Genomic DNA, 20181 nt, shown 5'->3' with positions numbered 1-20181 from the left:
AAGAAAATAACTTTCACTTATTACATCAGATATACTGTTGCAGAAACAGGCCATTCAATCCAAACTGTCAAGTTCCATTCAAACCTCCACCCATTTTATCTGATCCAAATCTCGTTTCATAACTCTCTCTTCCCCTCTCTCTCATATGCAATGTTCCCTTAAATATATTTATTGCATTTGCTTCTGGGGGGGTACTATTTACTGTTATGTTTGCTATCAAAATTTTTTTTTGTTGTTAAAAAATTACAAATGCCTTAATAAAATGTTTTTCAAAAAAGAAATAACCTTCCCTCCATAATAAGATCAGAAATGTGGGGGGTACTATTTACTGTTATGTTTGCTATCAAAATTTTTTTTTGTTGTTAAAAAATTACAAATGCCTTAATAAAATGTTTTTCAAAAAAGAAATAACCTTCCCTCCATAATAAGATCAGAAATGTGGATGTTTGCCAATGGTAGCACAATGTTCAGCGCATTTTGCAGCCCCTCAAATATAAAGCATTCCTTGTCCACATACAGCAAGACCTGGATGTCATTCTGGCTTGGGGTGACACTCGAGCAAGTGTCACACCTTGACCATCCCTAACGAAAGTGAACCTAACCGTCTTCCTTTGACATTCAATGACATTACCATCGCTGTATCCCACATATAATACCCTGGGGGGGGGGGGGTCAGCATATACCAAAAACTTAATTGCGTCATCCACCTTTGTGACTACAAGAACAGATCAGAGGCTGATTATTCTCCACAGGGTAGTGGGTGCCTGGAACTCGCTGCCGGAGGAGGTGGTGGAAGCAGGGACGATAGTGACATTTAAGGGGCATCTTGACAAATGCATGAATAGGATGGGAATAGAGGGATACGGACCCAGGAAGTGTAGAAGATTTTAGTTTAGACGGGAAACATGGTCGTCACAGGCTTGGAGGGCCGAAGGGCCTGTTCCTGTGCTGTACTTTTCTTTGTTCTTTGTTCTTTGTTCTTCCTGTTTTAGTGAGTTCCACATTCTCACTACTCTCTGGGTAGAGAAGTTTATTCTGAATTCCCTATTGGGGGCAGTGGTTAGCACAGCTGTCTCGCAGCGCCAGGGACCCAGGTTTGATTCCAGCCTTGGCTGACTGTCCGTGGAGTTTGCACTTTCTCCCAGTGTGTGTGGGTTTCCTCTGGGTGCTCCGGTTTCCTGCCACAGTCCCACGATTTGCAGGTCAGGTGGATTGGCCATGATCAATGTACTGGGTTATGGGGATAGGGCAGAGCGTCTGGGTAGGGTGCCCTTTCGGAGGGTTGGTGCAGATTTGATGGGATGAATGGCCTCCCTCTGCACTGTAGGGATTCAATGGATGTCTTGGTGACTATCATATTCAATAGAGAAAATGTTCTCTCTGTACCCACTCTTATCAAATCTTATTGTTTTAAAGACATCCATCCATCAACCTTATTTTTCTCCCCCAAGAGAGAACAGACTCAACATGTAAATCCTTTCCTCATACTTCTGGTATCAACCATGTAAAATTAATCTGCACCCTCCCCAATGTCTCTATGTTCTTTTTATACAACACCCCTCATAGCCTCAGCATGTACCAAAACATTTTCCAGCCTATGATGTCTTTGTATCCAATTATTTTTTTCCAATTAAGGGGCAATCTTTGGGATGTAGGGGTGAAACCCACAGACACAGGGAGAATGTGCAAAACCACACTGACAGTGACCTGGGATTGAACCCGGGTCCTCAGCAGCGTAGACAGCAGTGCTAACCACTGCGCCACCATGCCACCTGCTCCAATGATGTATTGCTGAAGTGTAGTAGTCACTGCTACAGTGTAGGAAACACAACAGCCAATTAAAGCACAGCAAGGTTCTACAAAAATCAATGAGACAATGACCAGATAACCTGTTCTTAATGAGAGTTATGGGATAAATGTTGGCCGGGATACTGGGGAGATCTCCACTTCCTCCTCATTGCAGTGCCACATCAACATGAGAGGAGATCGAGCCTCAGTGTAATCCCATCCAAAAGTGGTAGTCTTTGACAGTACAGTAGTGCCTCAGTATTGCACTGAAGTGCCTAGATCAGTGGTTCCCAACCACTCTTCTGTACTATAAAGTATTTTGAGACACACCTATTTTCTCCAACTGAACTGCCTGCTTGCAAAAGCATTTTATCTGTAAAACCTCCTAAAAACATGTCAAACCACCGTTTAATACCATTTTCATTAGTTTAAGAAACTTACAATTGAAAGCCTTAGCTGTCTTAATTTGCAGGTCTAGTCCAATATTGGAGCCTGGTTCTCCTTTCCTTAACTTTATTGGTTCCTGTTTCTTACCCTACCCATCTTCTTCCCTTAATGAGAACTTTGTTTTTCACTTCTCCCTGTCCATCTCCCTCACTTTTCCCAGGCTTTTACGCCCTTTTTGTGTTTTTATTTTTTGCGCAGGTGCACAGGGCCTTTCTCTTCAACTCCATGGTCGGCATCTCCAATTCCCAAAGGACCTAGATTATCATAGAATTTACAATGCAGAAAGACGCCATTCGGTCCATCGAGTCTGCACCGGCTCTTGGAAAGAGCACCCTACCCAAGGTCAACACCTCCACCCTATCCCCATAACCCCACCCAACACGAAGGGCAATTTTGGACACCAAGGGCAATTTATCATGGCCAATCCACCTAACCTGCACATCTTTGGACAGTGGGAGGAAACCGGAGCACCCGGAGGAAACCCACGCACACACGGGGAGGACGTGCAGACTCCGCACAGACAGTGACCCAAGCCGGAATCGAACCTGGGACCCTGGAGCTGTGAAGCAATTGTGCTATCCATAATGCTGCCGTGCTGCCCTAAATCTGGGATCTCTTGTACATGTGTCAGCCAGGAAAGGGCTGCACATGCACGGTTTGGAATGTTTGATGTTGTTATCTGAACCGTGCATGTGCTGGCTAGGAAGGGTCAAGCACACGCAGTTCTGATCTTTTACAGTCCGAACCGTCCCATTCTAGGCTCGAGCATGTGTGGGAGGCCTGAGGTTCATCGGGAATGGGGAGGCCAACCATGGAGCTGAAAACAAAGATTAGATTTTGTTTATTTACACTAATTTTTAATCATTATGAATCTTATTTTGCAGCACACTTGTGGAGCCTTCCGGGCACATTGGTTGGGAACCTCTGGCCTAGACGATGTGCTCAAATGTTTAGAGTGAAACTTGAAATCACAACCGTCTGACTCAGACGCCAGAATGCCATCAACTGGGCCACAGCCAGCATTTTCAAAGAAACAGACATAGAAAATAAGAGGAGGCCATTCAGCCCTTCGAGTCTGCTCCGCCATAGGGACTGGTTTAGCACAGTGGGCTAAACAGCTGGCTTGTACGGCAGAACAAGTCCAACAGCGCAGGTTCAATTCCCGTACCAGCCTCCTCGAACAGGCGCCGGAATGCGGCAACTAGGGGTTTTCACAGTAACTTAATTGAAGCCTACTTGTGACAATAAGCGATTATTATATTATTATGATCGTGGCTGATCACCCAACTCAATAACCTAATCCAGCTTTCCCCCCCTTATCATTTTATCCCCTTCACTCCAAGAGCTATATCGAACTGCTTCTTGAAAACATACAATGTCTTGGCCTCAACTACTTCCTGTGGTAACGAATTCCACAGGCTCACCACTCCTAAATGGTCTAACCCGTATCCTTAGACTGTGACCCCTGATTCTGGACACCGCCACCATCCGGAACATCCTTCTTGCACCTACCCTGTCTAGCCCTGTGAGAATTGTGCAGACTTCTATGAGATTCCCCCCTCATTTTTCTGAACTCCAGCGAATACAATCATGAAGGTTTGTTCCATCTAGATTTTGTTTCACCTGATCATTGCACTTATGTTTTCATATCAATTCAAAGCTTTAAATACACTTGCATGCTGAAGATTCACTCTTCAACCTACAGTCAACAGACCTAAATAACACAGGCATCAGAACACTTCCTCATGCATGAAGCTTTTTTCAATAAAGTGGACAATTTTTAAAACATACATATATTAGATAAGTTACAAATTACTATCCCAGGCCAGACCAAAAATGGGTTTTCAATCAATTATATAGTGACAACCCACTCGCCCCAAATTGCCATTGTCCATATTGATGCAATCCATTCATTTCTGCAGTAGAGAATGAAGGAGTCTATCACTATACAGTATGGTGTCAGATAAATGCAACAGACTATGTTAACATTTACTGGTATTAAAAAAATAGGAAAACAAAATGCAATGTGGGGGGGGGGGGGGGGGGAACGTTGTTTTTGCACCACTAGCCCATGGACACCAATTTCATGCGTTTCTCCTCAGATACAAACACTTAGCAAAGGAGAGATACTTGTCATGACAATAAGCTAGCTATTTTCTGCTCGAAGGTTGCCTCCCTGGTGCCAGTGTCAAGGATGTCACGGAGTGGCTGCAGAGTATTCTGAGAGGGGAGAGTGAGCAGTTAGCCATCATGGTCCATATCAGTAGCAACGACACAAAAAGAGGGATGAATACATACAGATTAGATAGGGAGGAAAGAAAAAGGACGTCAGAGGTAGCAATCACTGATTACTCCTGGTACTACGCACAGGTGAGTATTGAAGCCAGAGGATGGAGAGAATAAACAAATGGATGGAGGGATGGGGCTGGATTCTCTAGTCCCCAGCCACGTGTTTCTTGGCGGTCCACCATTCAGGGGATTCTCTCTTCCCGTCGCTTGCCAATGAGATTTCCCATTGAAGCAACCCCATGCCACCAGGAAACCCTGCTGCCAGCAGGAATAGAGAATCACAATGGCCAGAGAATTCTGTCCATGGTGTATGAGGGAGAGCAAGTCAGGACAAGGGCAGATGTATTCAAGGATAGAGAGGAAAGTAAGGGTGGAAATTGCAGAAGCCCTAACCATAATCTTCTAATCCTCTTAGACATGGGGACATTGCCAGAGGACTGGCGAATTTCAAATACTACATCCTTGTTCAAAAAAAGGGGGCAAGGATAAGCCCAGCAGCTATGGGTCAATTTAATCTCAGTTATGGGAAAGCTTTTAGAATTGATAATATTGGATTAATGGACTAATTGGACCGTGGGTAGCCCGGTAGCACAGTTGCTTCACAGTGCCAGGGTCCCAGGTTTGATTCCCGCTTGGATCACTGTCTGTGCGGAGTCTGCACGTTCTCTGTGTCTGCATGGGTTTCCCCCCCACAAGTCCCGAAAAACGTGCTTGTTCGGCGAATTGCACATTCTGAATTCTCCGTCTGTGTACCCGAACAGACGGCAGAGTGTGGCGGCTAGGGGATTTTCACAGTAATTTCATTGCAGTGTTAATGAAAGCCTACTTGTGACACTAATAAAGATTATTATTACTAAATTAATGATCACTTAGAGAATTGTGTATTAAGGAAAGTCGGCATGGAGTTGTTCAAGGTAAATTGTATTTAACAGTAGGGATTCTATAAACTTGCTGAAGTTTTTTTAATGAAGTAACAGAGGGTTGATCAGGGTGTAGCTGTGGTGTACATTGCATTTGATCAAGTGCCGCACAACATACTTGTGAGCAAAGTCAGAGCTGGGTTTCACAGGTCGGCGCAACATCGAGGGCCGAAGGGCCTGTACTGTGCTGTAATGTTCTATGTTTCATGGAATAAAAATGGACAGTACAGCAAATTGGGAATGAAATTGGCAGAGTGACAGAAGACAGAGTAGAGGTGAATGGTTGTTTTTTGGATTGGAGGAAGGTTTATAGTTCCCCAGGGGTTGATGTAATGACCCTTACTCTTCCTGATAGATGTTAATGGTTTAGACTTTGGTATGCAGGACACAATTTTAGTCTTTGCAGATGACGCCAAACCTGGAAGTGTTGTGAACGGCAAGGGGGAGCAGGCCCGTGCCAAATGGCCTACTCCCATTTCTTGCAGTGATCGACTTTCCAAAGAACATGGGCTGTTGGAATAGGCAGACAGGGGCTGTTTAGCACAGGGCTAAATCGCTGGCTTTGGAAGCAGACCAAGGCAGGCCAGCAGCATGGTTCGATTCCCCTAACAGCCTCCCCGAACAGGCGCCGGAATGTGGCGACTAGGGGCTTTACACAGTAACTTCATTTGAAGCCTACTTGTGACAATAAGCGATTTTCATTTCATTTCATTTTCGCATGGCGCATAAAAAAATTTAATGCAGAGAAGAGTGAAGTGATGTTCTGCTGGGAAGACTGAGAGGCAATCTAAAAAAAAAGGTACTATTCTTAAAAGGGTGCAAGAGCAGAATGACCTTGGTATATGATGATTTGTTCACTTAAAAGGTGGTAAGACAGGTTGAGAAAGTGGTTAATAAGACATATTTGATCCAGAGCTGTATCAATAGAGGCACAAAGTATAAAAGCAAGGAAACTGGTGAACCACTAGCTTGGCCTCAGCTGGAGTATTGCATCTAATTCAGAGCACAAGTTACAAAGGATGGGGAAGCTTTTGATAATAATGATAATAATAGGGTGCAAAAGAGATTTACAAGAATGGTTACAAAGATGTGGGACTTCAGTTCGTATCAAAAGGAGGCCATTTGGCCCATTGAGTCTGCACTGACACTGCAAAAGGGCACTCTACGCATGTCCATCCACCCATCCAGCACTATCTCCGTAACTCCATAACCTAACCCACACGTCCCTGGACACTGGGGGACAATTTAGCATGGCCAATCCACCTAACCCATGCATCTTTGGACTGTGGGAGGAAACACGGAGCACCTGAAGGAAACCCATGCAGACACGAGGAGAAACTCCACACAGACAGTGACCCAAGGCCGAAATTGAGGGGCTGCAGTCGGGAAACAGAGGACACTGATTTAAGGTGACTGGCAAAAGAATCAAAAGGAGACTAGAGAACAAAGTTTATTTTGAAGAAAAAGGGATTGTGGTGAAAATTTGGAATGCATAGCCCAAGAGTGTGGTGGAGGCAGTTTGAATTGTGGCTTGCAAAGGGGAATTGGACACTTAATTGAAGAGAAAAGAATTGCAGGGCTACAGGCAAGTGGAATTTGCCAAGTTGCTCTTGTAGAGAACTAACTCGCCCATTGACAACAATGGGTTGAATGGCCTGCTTCTGTGCTGCAACCATTCTATGATTCTAGGTACACAGAAGTTTATTTACAGCAGCATGTGAGCATATTTTAGAAATGTCATTTTGGAATGAATCAGCCCCCCTTGCGATGCCAACTGAAAGCATTGTTGGCTGCTGCGAAGAAGTGCCTTGGAGAATGTTAATTGTTCAAGTGCAGCACAAGCCCTGCAGTAATAGATAGCAAAGCAGCCAAGGGAATTATAGGAAGATACAACACCCGTGATGGCACAAAATGAAAAACTGGCCTCGGTGCCATTCACAACAAATCCAAAACGCATCGCCCTGCCCTTCACCACACAGCACACCCCCTCGACATTTCTCCCAATAGGCAGACAGGAGCCAAACAACGGCCGAGAGGGGGCCAGGGCCAAACCCCACCACTTGGCCATGCCAGCTCAAGGGTAGCCATTTCCACAGGAGTGAGGAGTCCACAAACCCCATCAGGGCCACATCTCCTGCAATAGCTACCAGATACATATCATTTCTTGGTGGATACAAGTACTACCAGATACAAGTAAAATCATTTGTTTCCCCCCCACACACACACACCCTCCTCGAGTGCAGTGCAACATTTAGTAAGAGGAGGAGACACTGCCATGTATCCCACAGGGCAGAATGGCTCAAATGACATGATGCTGATGAGCAAGAACCCTCCCCCCAGACTGAGAGGGGCACCCATTCAGTGGGGGGGGGGGGATCATTGCAACAAGCAAGCATGCAGTCAAAAAGGGGGTGGGGAAGCCATCCTACCTCAACTGCAAACAGCTCAAATCTTGACCATTAAAAAGGAAGCAGAAACGCTGAGCCCGGGCTTCTTACCTATTCCAGGCGCCACATAGATGAAGTAGAGGCAGGACGTGGACAGGGAGAAGAGGAAGACGAAGGCGAAGAAGGAGCGGTTGGAGACGCGCAGGACTCTCTTCAACATCCTGGCTGCCCTTTTCCCTCTCCCACCCTCCTCACCGCCCCCGACACGACAAAACCCGGCTCTTTCCCTCTAATCCTCCGAAGCCCACCCGATAGACACGGGCACCATTGGGCGGTGGGGGGGGGGGGGGGAATAATAAGAGTTAAAAATGCAGAGAAGGTGGATGTGCGAGGGGCAGCGGCCAGAGCGGCATCTCCATCCTGCTGCCTGCCCGCATCTGCTGCGGGCAAATGGAAGCCGGGGCAGGTGAGGGGGGAGGGAAGGGGGGGGTGGGAGATTTCCCCCCGAATTCAAACCCTTTCAAAATTAACAATCATCGGGAATAGGAAGGTCAGAGCTTCCTCTTCCGCCGTGCCTTTGCTCTCTCTGTCTGTCCGTGAGGGGGTGGATGGGGGAGGGGCAGGGGGATGGCGGTGGGTGTGATTCGCGGCTGGGGGGGGGGGGGGGGAGGGGGAAGGAAAAGGGGGCGGGGCGGGAGCCGGGTCGCCATGGCGATCTGACGGGTCAATGATCTCACAGAGCAGGCGCGCCTGTCCCCCTTCCCTGCCTCCGCCCCCCCGGGGGCCGCCGCGCGCTGACGTCGGGGGCCGTTTGTTTCGGTTTGTTTTGAATGGAGCGGCGCGAGGAGGTGGGGCAGAGAAGCTGAACGCGCGCGATGACGGCGATGGGGTGGGGGCACGGCCTGCCTGCGTGCTCCAACGTGTTGACGTTGCAGCTCGTGGCGCGCGCGGGGTGCGGACGCTGGTAAAGAGCACCCGTGTGAACGCTGATTGCCGAGGTTAGGTACTCCCGCCTACCGAACAGGATGCGACCTGAGCAACCCCCCCCCTGCCGAACGTGGTGACATCATGTCGGGCCCGCGCGCACGCGTCACGCCGGGGCGCTGAGGTAAACGGACACAGAGGCGGTTGGCCATCGTCTGGGGATGATTCTGTGCCGCTTTCGATATTGATCTCTTGCTTGGAAGCCGAAACCCCCATGAAAATCTCAGCAGCGGCTCCTAATTATTAAGTGAACTCTGTCATTACAGTTCTAGACTCAATATTTTTGCTGTAACGAGACAGACTACTCAGCCCGTCAACTCCTTGCCGGTGCTGATCTGCTCCCTCCTCATTATCGGTGACAGATCCGGACTCATGGCAATCGGCGTCGTATTTAGGAAAACAGTCTACAGTGTCTACTTTAGAAGAGCCTCCGCGAACTACAGCAAAAGGAGCTCATGATCAGAACTACAGCAACACCTTCCGATCAAAGCAGGGGGATTAAAGCAGTGAGTGGAGGATAGTTACCTAACTAGAAATGCTGTTCTTAAAACCACTTCTAGTCACTTACAGCAGCAGATCGGTCGCCAGACGTAATTAACTGGGGCCTGACACACGTCCCCATTCTCGCCACCAGCGAAAAGTCCCCGAGGACCGTAGGCTGCTCTCCCCTTTTGAGAAAGAACGGACTGGTGGTGATTTAACCTGGGGGTCGCCACACCTCGGAGGGGCACGGTTGAGAAGTCGGGGACTTCATGGATAACCACAGCCGGTACGGGGATTGAACCGGTGCTGTTGGCATCGCTCCATCCGGGCAACTGATTCCCCCCCCCCCACCCTTTTGCCAAGAGCAAAGGTGTTACAATACGCATCTATTATTTTCTCCCTTGAGTTTTAGTGAATTTCCCCTTTAAATACATCTATGCTAGTCATCTCAATTACTCCACATCACAGTGAGTTAGGGCAGCACAGTGGTTAGCACTGTTGCTTCACAGCGCCAGGGTCCCAGGTTCAATTTCCGCTTGGGTCACTGGCTGTGCAGAGTCTGCACATTCTCCCCGTGTCTGCATGGGTTTCCTACAGGTGCTCCGGTTTCTTCCCACAAGTCCGAAAGACTTGCTGTAAGGTGATTTGGACATTCTGAATTCTTCCTCAGTGTACCCGAACAGGTGCCGGAGTGTGACGACTAGGGGCTTTTCACAAGAACCTTATTGCAGTGTTAATGTAAGCCTACTTGTGACAATAATGAAGATTATTATTATTCCACATTATCTCCACTCCAGGTTCTCCTGTGTCCCTTATTGATAACCGTCACCTCAGTTGAGGACTTTAAAAATCAACAAAATTAATAGCTTTATCATAAACTAACGTACTGTAGTAGCATTGTCCAGTGAGTCAGAAGGTTGCAGGTTCACAAACAACTCCAGAGACTTGAGCACAAAATCTAGACAGACACGTGACTGCTATTATTGAGGGAGTGCAATATTGCTGGTGATGTCTTTCAGATGAGATTGTTAAACTGTACCTTCACCTGGCCTTTTAAGGACATAAAAGATCCCAGCATTGTTCGATGAAGGGGAGAGCCCTGGCTAATATCTATCCAACAACCAATATCGGTAAAAACTACTTCTCAAGTGTATTTCTTTGTTTTTGGAACCTTGCTGTTTGTAAATGATCTCCTAAGCTTTCTACATTCTGACGGTGACTTAACTGTGACGTGTGATGTGAAAGGTGCTATGTAAATGCAAGATCTTTTGCCTTCTGAGGTTCTAAAAAAATATGGTGCTAAGTGACATTATCAACATGAAATGTTTTCCAACAGTATAAGCATTACTAGTCAGTGTTGTATCTGTTCAATTCATATACTTCAACCGGCTCCTTAATCAAAGTTTACCCAGGTGTCTTTATTTATGAGGAGAACAAAGTACGGACACAGATATAATGCAACACACTTTATTAATAGTTAACCCGTAAATTACCCACTGTATATACACAAGAAACCCCAGGATTCGACTATACTACCCTCAAAAGTGGTTTGATATGCTGTAGATCCAATCCCCGAGTCCCTCTGGTTCCTCTTTGCGAAGGTGATTCTCGCTGGCTGTTTCTTCCTTGCTTGCTTCCTTCTGATCTGATCAAGGTCAGCTCCCACACCAAGTCTTTGTTTCCAGTCTTCGCTTCCCAGATGACCAGATTGCCTATTTGTATCCCCCTGTCACCACCCACCTGCCCTTGGCCTTGGGCCAATGGAGTCTCAGGACACAGGGTCTCAGCAGCCAATGGGCTGACTGATGACCGGTTGACAGGGCACCTGAGCTCTCCCTAGAAGGAGCGATGATTGCTTGATGGGTTATCAGGAACTGTTCCACAAATACCCCGGCAGCCTGTCTGAGTTCTGTCTACTCGGATTCTGCTTCTTGCTGGAGCGGACTGTGGCTTTAATTTAAAGTGCCTAATTCTTTAATTTAGCATATCCAATTTAATCGGCCTTCAAACTAGGCCCAAATTATATTAGAGCACCAGTTTTCCATGGCATTACACATGGGGAGTCATATTCTGGAGCACACAACACAGATCTTGCGTCATAAATCGCAGAACTCACAAAATCACTATTGTTGTTATGATGCAGGAGGAGGCCACTCAGCCCATCGTGTCTTCATTAGCACTCCATGGTAGAGGGGTCAATTACTAGGGGAGCATAGGTGCAAGGAGCAAGGTTTAGAAGAGATGTATGAGCCAAGTTTTTTTACACAGAGGGTAGTGGATGCCTGGAACTCGCTGCCAGAGGAGGTGGTGGAAGCAGGGACGATAGTGACATTTAAGGGGCATCTTGACAAATACATGAATAGGATGGCAGTAGAGGGATACGGACCCTGGAAATGTAGAAGATTTTAGTTTAGACGGGCAGCATAGTCGGCACAGACTTGGAGGGCCGAAGGGCCTGTTCCTGTGCTGTACTTTTCTTTGTTCTTTTGTTCCAAACAAGCGACTCACCGAGTGCCATTTCCCGCTTTCTCCCTATAACCATGCACTTTCTTCATTTTCGGTTAACAGTCAAATTAACTTGTAAATGCTTCCATTGAGCCTGCCTCCACGTTCAGGCAGCGCATTCCAAAACCCATCCATTCGCTGCATCCCTCTCATTCTCGAAACTTTCGTGTGTGGAACAATTTTTCCCGCTGTACTCTGTCCGGAACCCTCATGATTTTGAATACCCCTATCAAATATCCTCTCCACCTTTTCTCAAAGGAAAACAGCCTCAACTTCTCCAATCTATCTTCATAACAGAAGTTCACCATCCCTGGAACCATTCTCAATTTTTCCTGCACTCTCTCAATTGCCTTCACATCCTTTTTAAAAAAAAATTTAATGTACCCAATTCATTTTTTCCAATTAAGGGGCAATTTAGCGTGGCCAATCCACCTAGCTTGCACATTTTTGGGTTGTGGGGGCGAAACCCACGCAAACATGGGGAGAATGTGCAAACTCCACACAGACAGTGACCAAGAGCCGGGATCGAACCTGGGACCTCAGTGCCGTGAGGCTGCAGTGCTAACCCATTGTGCCACCATGCTGCCCCTTCACATCCTTCCTAAAGTGCAGCACCCAGAACTGGACGCAGCTGAGGCTGAATTAGTGACTGATACAAGTTCAACATAACCACCATGCTCTTGTACTCCATGTCCCTATTTATAAAGCCCAGGATACTATTTACTTTATTAATTGCTCTGTCAATCTATCCTGCCACCTTCAATGGTTTATACAGATATACACCCAGCTCTCTCTGCTCCTCCACCCCTTTAGTGAGGGAGTGCAAAGAAGGACCAAGAAAAATACTTAAATGGGAAAATAGAATATGAAACTAAAATATCGAGAAAGATAAAAGCAGATGGTAATAACTTCTAAAAGTATGGAACAAGGAATAGATTAGCATACATAAATCTGTCCAGGGTGGCACAGTGGTTAGCACTGATCCCTTACAATGCCAGGGACCCAGGTGCGATGAGATGACCTAGGCCACTGTCTGTGTGGAGTTTGCATTTTCTCCCCGTGTCTGGGTGGATTTCCTCCAGGTGCTCTGGTTTCCTCCCACAGTCCAAAGAAGTGCATGTTAGGTGGATTGCCCATGCTAAATTGCCCCAAATTGTCCAAAGGTTAGTTTGGCTTACAGGGATGGCGCAAGGGGTTGGGCCGAGGTAGCGTAGTCTTTCGGAGGGTCAGTGCAGACTCGATGGGCCGAATGGGCTCCTTCTGCACTTTAAGGATTCTATGATTACAAGTGGAAAAAGAAGGAGGGAAAATCAACAAGAAGGAAAATGTACTTGACCTTATCCTCACCAACCTGCCTGCTGCAGATTCATCCGTCCATAACAGCATCGATAGGAGTGAACACAGCACAGTCCTTGCGGACAAAGTCCCATTTTCACATTAAAGATACTTTCCATCATGTTGTGTGACACTACCACTGTACTAAATGGGATAGATTTGAAACAATCTAGCAACTCTTCCTAGAAAAGCATGAAGCACTGTGGGTTATCAGCAGTAGCAAAATTGTACTATTTGTAACCCCATGGCCTGGCGTAGCCCTCACTCTACCAATACCACCAAACCAGTAGATAAACCCTGGCTGAATGAAGAGTGCAGGAGGTCATGCCAGGAGCAGCACCAGGCATACCGGAAAATGATGCGTCAACCTGGTGAAGCTATACCACAGGACTACTTGCATGCCAAACAACATAAGCAGCAAGAATTAGCCAGAGCTTAACAATTCCACAACCAACAGATCAGATCTAAACTCTGCAGTCCTGCCAGATCCAGCTTTGAAATGTGGTGGACAATTAACTCATTGGACAAATATCCTGGTCCTCAATGATGGATGAGCTCCGCACAACTGTGCAAAACATAAATGAAGCATTTGCAATAATCTTCAGCCAGAGGTGCTGAGTAGGTGACCTATCTAACCCTCTCCGGAGGGCTGAGATCACAGATGCCAGACTTAAGCCAATTTGATTGACTCCACATGATATTAAGAAACGGCTGAAGGCGCTGGATATTGCAAAGGTTACGCTGACAATATTCCAGCAATATAACTTAAAAATGTTCCAATCTGCAACACTGACATTTAAGTATGCCCTGTCGACAAAATGCAGGACTAATCCAACCCAGTTGATTAGCACCCCATCAGTCTATTCTCAATCATCAATAAAGATTGAAGTGCCATCAAGCAACAGTTCCTTAGCAATTACCTGCTCACTGACACTAAGTTTGGGTTCCACCAGGATCACTCAACTCATGACCTCATTACAGCCTTGGTTCAAACATGGACATAAGAGCTGAATTCAGAGGTGAGGTGAGAATGACTGACCTTGACATCAAGGCAGCATTTGACCAGGTGTGGCATCAAGGAGCCCCAGCTGAACTGAAGTCAATGGGAATCGGGGAAAACTCTCCACTGGTTGGAATCATACCTCGCACAGAGGAAGATGGCTGTGGGTTGTTTGGAGGTGAGTCATCTCAGTTCCAGGGCACCATTGCAGCAATTCCTCAGAGTAGTGTCCTAGACCCAACCATCTTCAGCTGCTTCATCAATGACCTTCCACCAGAAGGTCAGATGTGGGGATGTTCGCTGATGATTGCACAATGCTCAGCGCCATTTAGAGTCACAGATGTTTACAGCATGGAAACAGGCCCTTCGACCCAGCTTGTCCATGCCGTCCAATTATCAATAAGCTAATCCCACTTGCCCGCATTTGGTCCATATCCCTCTATACCCACCCTGCTTTTTAAAGGGAAAAAAATGTACCCGCCTCTACCAGCCCGTTCCAGATGCTCACCATCCTCTGTGTGAAAAAATTCCCACTGGTCTCTTTTGTATCTCTCCCCTCTCACCTTAAACCTATGCCCTCTAGTTCTATGCTCCTCATTATTTTATAGACCTCTATAAGATCACCACTAAGCCTCCTACTCTCCAGGGGAAAAAGTCCCAGCCTCTCCTTATAACTCAGACCATCAAGTCCTGGTAGCATCCTCGTAAATCTCTTCTACACTCTTTCTAGTTTAACAATATCCTTCCTATAATAGGGTGACCAGAACTGAACACAGTTCTTACTTGCGACTCTTGCACTGAAGCAGTCCTTGTCCAAATGCAGAAAGACCGGAACAATATTCATGCTTGGGCTGACAAGTGGCAAGTTATATTCGTGCCACAAAAGTGCCAGGCAATGACCATCTCCAAGAGAGAATCTAACCAACACCCCTTGACATTCAATGGTATTACCATCACTGAATACCCCAGTATCTGCATCCTGGGGGTTACCATTGACCAGAAACTGAACTGCGCTAGCCATATAAATATTTTAGGTCAGAGGTATTGCACCTCCTGACTCCCAAAACCCTTTGCAAGGTCTCCAAGTCAGGAGTCTAATGGAATACTCCCCACTTACCTGGATGAGTGCAGCGCCAACAACTCAAGAAGCTTGACACCATCCAGACAAAGTAGCCTGCTTGATTGGCACCCACCTGCCGCCTTAAACATTAAGTCCTCCATCACCGATGTACCATAGCAGCAGTATGCACCATCTGCAAGATATACGATAGCAACTCACCAAGGCTCCTTTGAGAACGCCTTCCAAACCCATGACTTCTACCACCTGGAAGGTCAAGGGCAGCAGACACATGGGAACACCACCACCTGCACATTCCTCTCCAAGCCACACACCATCCTGACTTGGAAATATATTGGCTGTTCCTTCACTGTTGCAGGGTCAACATGCTGGAACTTCTTCCCCAACAGCACAGTGGGTGTACCTACACCACATGGACTGCAGCGATTCAAGAAGACAAACCACCACCTTCTCAATGGCAATTAGGAATGGGCAACTGATACTGGTCTAGCCAACCACTCCTACATCCCAGGAATGAGTAAAATATAAATATAAGCTGGGCAGCATGGTAGCATAGTGGTTAGCACTATGGCTTCACAGCGCCAGGGTCCCATGTTCAATTCCCAGTTTGGGTCACTGTGCAGAGTCTACACGTTCTCCCCGTGTCTGCGTGAGTTTCTTCCGGATGCTCCGGTTTTCTTCCCATGTTCTGAAAGACGTGCTATTAGGTTATTTAGACATTCTGAATTCTCTCTCTGTGTACCCGAACAGGTGCCGGAATGTGGCGACTAGGGGCTTTTCACAGTAACTTCATTGCAGTGTTAATGTAAGCCTACTTGTGACAATAAAAATTATTATTATTGATATCTCTCATGCTGCTGTGACACTGAAACTTTGCAGGAGATTCTTGGACAAATTCTGTGATAAACAGAGAAATTACATCTGGAAGGACATAATTTTTAATACAAAAGCGAAATACTGCAGATGCTGGACACCTACAATAAAAACAGAAACTGCTGGAAATATTCACCATCTCTGGATACATCTGTGGAGAGAGAACCAGAGTTAAAGTTTCATGCCTGTGACCTTGATTCAGAGAACAGGGAAAAGTTAGAAAGAAACAGCTTTTGAGCAAGTGAAAGGGGAGGTTCAGGAAAAGGACCAAAAGGGAACATCTGATAGAGTTGAGGCCAGACGAAGAGAAGTGACTGAAGGATTGGTGGTGCATGGGAAAGAAAGTGGGAATAGGACAATTAAAGGTTTCAAGTAATTAGGAAGGCTCATAGAATGTTATCATTTATTGCAAGGAGAATTGGATACAAAAGGTAGGTTTGTGCTTCAGTTGTACAGGGCACTAGTGAGACCACATAGAAACATAGCCTCCTTCTGCACTGTATGGATTCTATGTGGCCCATCAAATCTGCACCCACCCTCTGAAAGAGCCCCCTATCTAGGCCCGCCCACTCCCCCGCCCTATCCCTGCAACCCCATAACCCCACCTAACCTGCACATCCCTGGACACTAAGGGCAATTTAGCATGGCCAATCCACCTAACCTGCACTTCTTTGGACTGTGGGAGGAAACCGGAGCAGCCAAAGGAAACCCTCACAGACACGGGGAGAACGTGCAAACTCCACACAGAGAGTCCCCCAAGGCCGGAATTGAACCCGGTCCCCTGGTGCTATGAAGCACTGTGCACTGTTGCACCCATCTGGAATACTGTGTACGGTACTGGTCTCCTTTACTTCAGGAAGGGTGTAAATGTATTAGTAACAGTTCAGAGAAGATTTACCTATTTGAAAATAAAGGGTCACCCATTTAAAACAAGAGGTGAGGCAATTTTTTTTTCTCAAGATGGTTGAGTCTCTGGAACTCTCCCTTAAAAGGTGGTGGAAGCAGAATCTTTGAATATTTTTAAGGCAGAGGTGGATAGATTCTTGGTAAGCAAATAGGGGTGAAAGGCTCTCGGGGTTAGTCAGACTGCAGATTTGAGGTTACTATCAGATCAACCATGATCTTATTAAGTGGCAGAGCAGGCTCAAGGGGCCGAGTGGCTTACTCCATGTTCGTGTGGTCAGTTTCTATCATATTACCGTTCTCTTTATTTAATGCCCGAGTGATATAGTTACACCTTCTTTACTCTTAAATTGAATTGTGATTCGGAAAGAGTGGAACAAACAGTAGTTAAAATGGCAGAAACAAACGTAACCCAGTGACTGCCAAACAGAATATGGTAAACTGCAGGAAAAGCGGAGAAAATAGACTCCCAAATCCTTGCAGACACATGCATTTACTCTTTATTTATTGTTGCTCAGACCACATGCTGAGAAATCCTACAGAGGGCATATGCTCAGAATAGTTCTGCTAAATTGTTGTGGGATATTCTATTTCAAGTCAAAAGTCTTTCCAGTCAGGCTGGGACTTTGATCTAGAAGCATTAAGGAAATTAATAATAGACACAAAAGGCAAGAAAATGAGAAAATTTCATCCTGGTTATCATGAATATATTTTTGTTTTTCTTTGTTTTGATTAAAACGTCACAAAAATAAAATAGCAGTGATTTAAAAGATTACTAATGTCTACGGGTGGTGGTGGTGGTTGGCATTCTTGTTAAATCACTGCTGTTCCTGTGCCCCAATGACTGTGTAAAATAGATAATTTGAGTATATTAATCCAGTGACATGGAGGACAGAGCTGTAAATGTCTAAGTTAGGATGGTTTGTGAATTAGGGGAAGGTTGAGGTTATAAGAACATAAGAACTAGGAGCAGGAGTAGGCCATCTGGCCTGACCAAGCCTGCTCCGCCATTCAATGAGATAATGGCTGATCTTGTGGACTCAGCTCCACTTTCCGGCCCGAACACCATAACCCTTAATCTCTTTATTCTTCAAACAAACGATCTATCTTTATCTTAAAAACATTTGATAAAGAAGCCTCAACTGCTTCACTGGGCAAGGAATTCCATAGATTCACAACCCTTTGGGTGAAGAAGTTCCTCCTAAACTCAGTCCTCAATCTACTTCCCCTTATTTTGAGGCTATGCCCCCTAGTTCTGCTTTCACCCGCCAGTGGAAACAATCTGCCCGCCATCTATCCTATCCCCTTCATAATTTTATATGTTTCTATAAGATCCCCCCATATCCTTCTAAATTCCAACGAGTACAGTCCCAGTCTACTCAACCTCTCCTCGTAATCCAACCCCTTCAGCTCTGGGATTAACCGAGTGAATCTCCTCTGCACACCCTCCAGCGCCAGTATGTCCTTTCTCAGGTAAGGAGACCAAAACTGAACACAATATTCCAGGTGTGGCCTCACTAACACCTTATACAATTGCAGCATAACCTCCCTAGTCTTAAACTCCATCCCTCTAGCAATGAAGGACAAAATTCCATTTGCCTTCTGAATCACCTGTTGCACTTGTAAACCAACTTTTTGCGACTCGTGCACTAGCACACCCAGGCCTCTCTGCACAGCAAGCAGCATGTTTTAATATTTTATCATTTAAATGATAATCTCTTTTGCTGTTATTCCCATCAAAATGGATAACCTCACATTTGTCAACATTGTATTCCATCTGCCAGACCCTAGCCCATTCAGTTAACCTATCCAAATCCCTCTGCACACTTCCAGTATCCTCTGCACTTTTTGCTTCACCACTCATTTTAGTGTCGTCTGCAAACTTGGACACACTGCCCTTGGTCCCCAAATCCACATCATCTATGTAAATTGTGAACAATTGTGGGCCCAACACTGATCCCTGAGAGACACCACTAGCTACTGATAGCCAACCAGAGAAACACCCATTAATCCCCACTCTTTGCTTTCTATTAATTAACCAATCCCCTATCCATGCTACTACTTTACCCTAAATGCCATGCATCTTTATCTGATGCAGCAAACATTTGTGTGGCACATTGTCAAAGGCTTTCTTGAATTCCAGATATACCACATCCATTGGCTCTCCGTTATCTACTGCACTGGTAATGTCCTCAAACAATTCCACAAAATTAGTTAGGCACGACCTGCCCTTTATGAACCCATGCTGCGTCTGCCTAATGGGACAATTTCCATTCAGATGCCTCGCGATTCCTTCCTTGATGATAGATTCCAGCATCTTCCCTACTACCGAAGTTAAGCTCACTGGCCTATAATTACCCGCTTTCTGCCTACCTCCTTTTCTAAAGAGTGGTGTCACGTTTACTCATTTCCAATCCGCCGGGACCACCCCAGAGGCTAGTGAATTTTGGTAAATTATCACTCGTGCATTTGCAATTTCTTTTAGCACTCTGGGATGCATTCCATCAGGGCCAGGAGACTTGGCTCCCTTTAGCCCGATTAGCTTGCCCATTAGCTTGCACAATTCTATGAAAGCTATCACTACCTCCTTAGTGATAACAATCATCTCAAGGTTCTCTCCTGTCATAGCCTCATTTCTATCAGTCACTGGCATGTTATTTGTGTCTTCCACTGTGAAGACCGACCCAAAAAACCTGTTCAGTTCCTCAGCCATTTCCTCATCTCCCATTATTAAATCTCCCTTCTCATCCCCTAAAGGGCCAATATTTACCTTAGCCACTCTTTTTTGTTTTATATATTTGTAGAAACTTTTACTCTGTTTTTATATTCTGAGCAAGTTTACCCTCATAATCTATCTTACTCTTTATAGCTTTTTTAGTAGCTTTCTGTTGCCCCCTAAAGATTTCCCAGTCCTCTAGTCTCTCACTAATCTTTGCCACTTTGTATGCTTTTTCCTTCAATTTGATACTCTCCCTTATTTCCTTAGATATCCACGGTCAATTTTCCCTCTTTCTACCATCTTTCCTTTTTGTTGGTATAAACCTTTGCTGAGCACTGTAAAAAAATCGCTTGGAAGGTTCTCCACTGTTCCCCAACTGTTTCACCATAAAGTCTTTGCTCCCAGTCTACCTTAGCTAGTTCTTCTCTCATCCCATTGTAATCTCCTTTGTTTAAGCACAAAACACTCGT

General features: G+C 45.8%; 1 protein-coding gene and 1 long non-coding RNA gene across 3 annotated transcripts in view; one reads left to right on the top strand and one right to left on the bottom strand.

The window, feature by feature from the left end:
- b4galt6 (UDP-Gal:betaGlcNAc beta 1,4- galactosyltransferase, polypeptide 6) overlaps window positions 1-8437 on the bottom strand; it is a 144480-nt gene extending 136043 nt beyond the window's left edge. For both annotated transcript variants that reach the window (XM_072468485.1, XM_072468484.1), the window contains exon 1: window positions 7943-8437. In XM_072468485.1, coding sequence (XP_072324586.1) covers window positions 7943-8051 — 109 coding nt within the window. In that variant the 5' untranslated portion in view covers window positions 8052-8437. The remainder of the gene's footprint in view (window positions 1-7942) is intronic.
- A 132-nt stretch (window positions 8438-8569) lies between these two features.
- Window positions 8570-20181, top strand: part of LOC140385877 (uncharacterized) — a 154555-nt gene continuing 142943 nt past the window's right edge. Inside the window, exon 1 of the long non-coding RNA XR_011933489.1 lies at window positions 8570-9321. This is a non-coding gene — a long non-coding RNA (uncharacterized lncRNA). The remainder of the gene's footprint in view (window positions 9322-20181) is intronic.

This window comes from Scyliorhinus torazame, chromosome 11, assembly GCF_047496885.1.
Source record: "Scyliorhinus torazame isolate Kashiwa2021f chromosome 11, sScyTor2.1, whole genome shotgun sequence".
In the NCBI taxonomy this organism is placed as follows: domain Eukaryota; kingdom Metazoa; phylum Chordata; class Chondrichthyes; order Carcharhiniformes; family Scyliorhinidae; genus Scyliorhinus; species Scyliorhinus torazame.
This window is presented reverse-complemented; position numbering and strand designations above follow the sequence as displayed.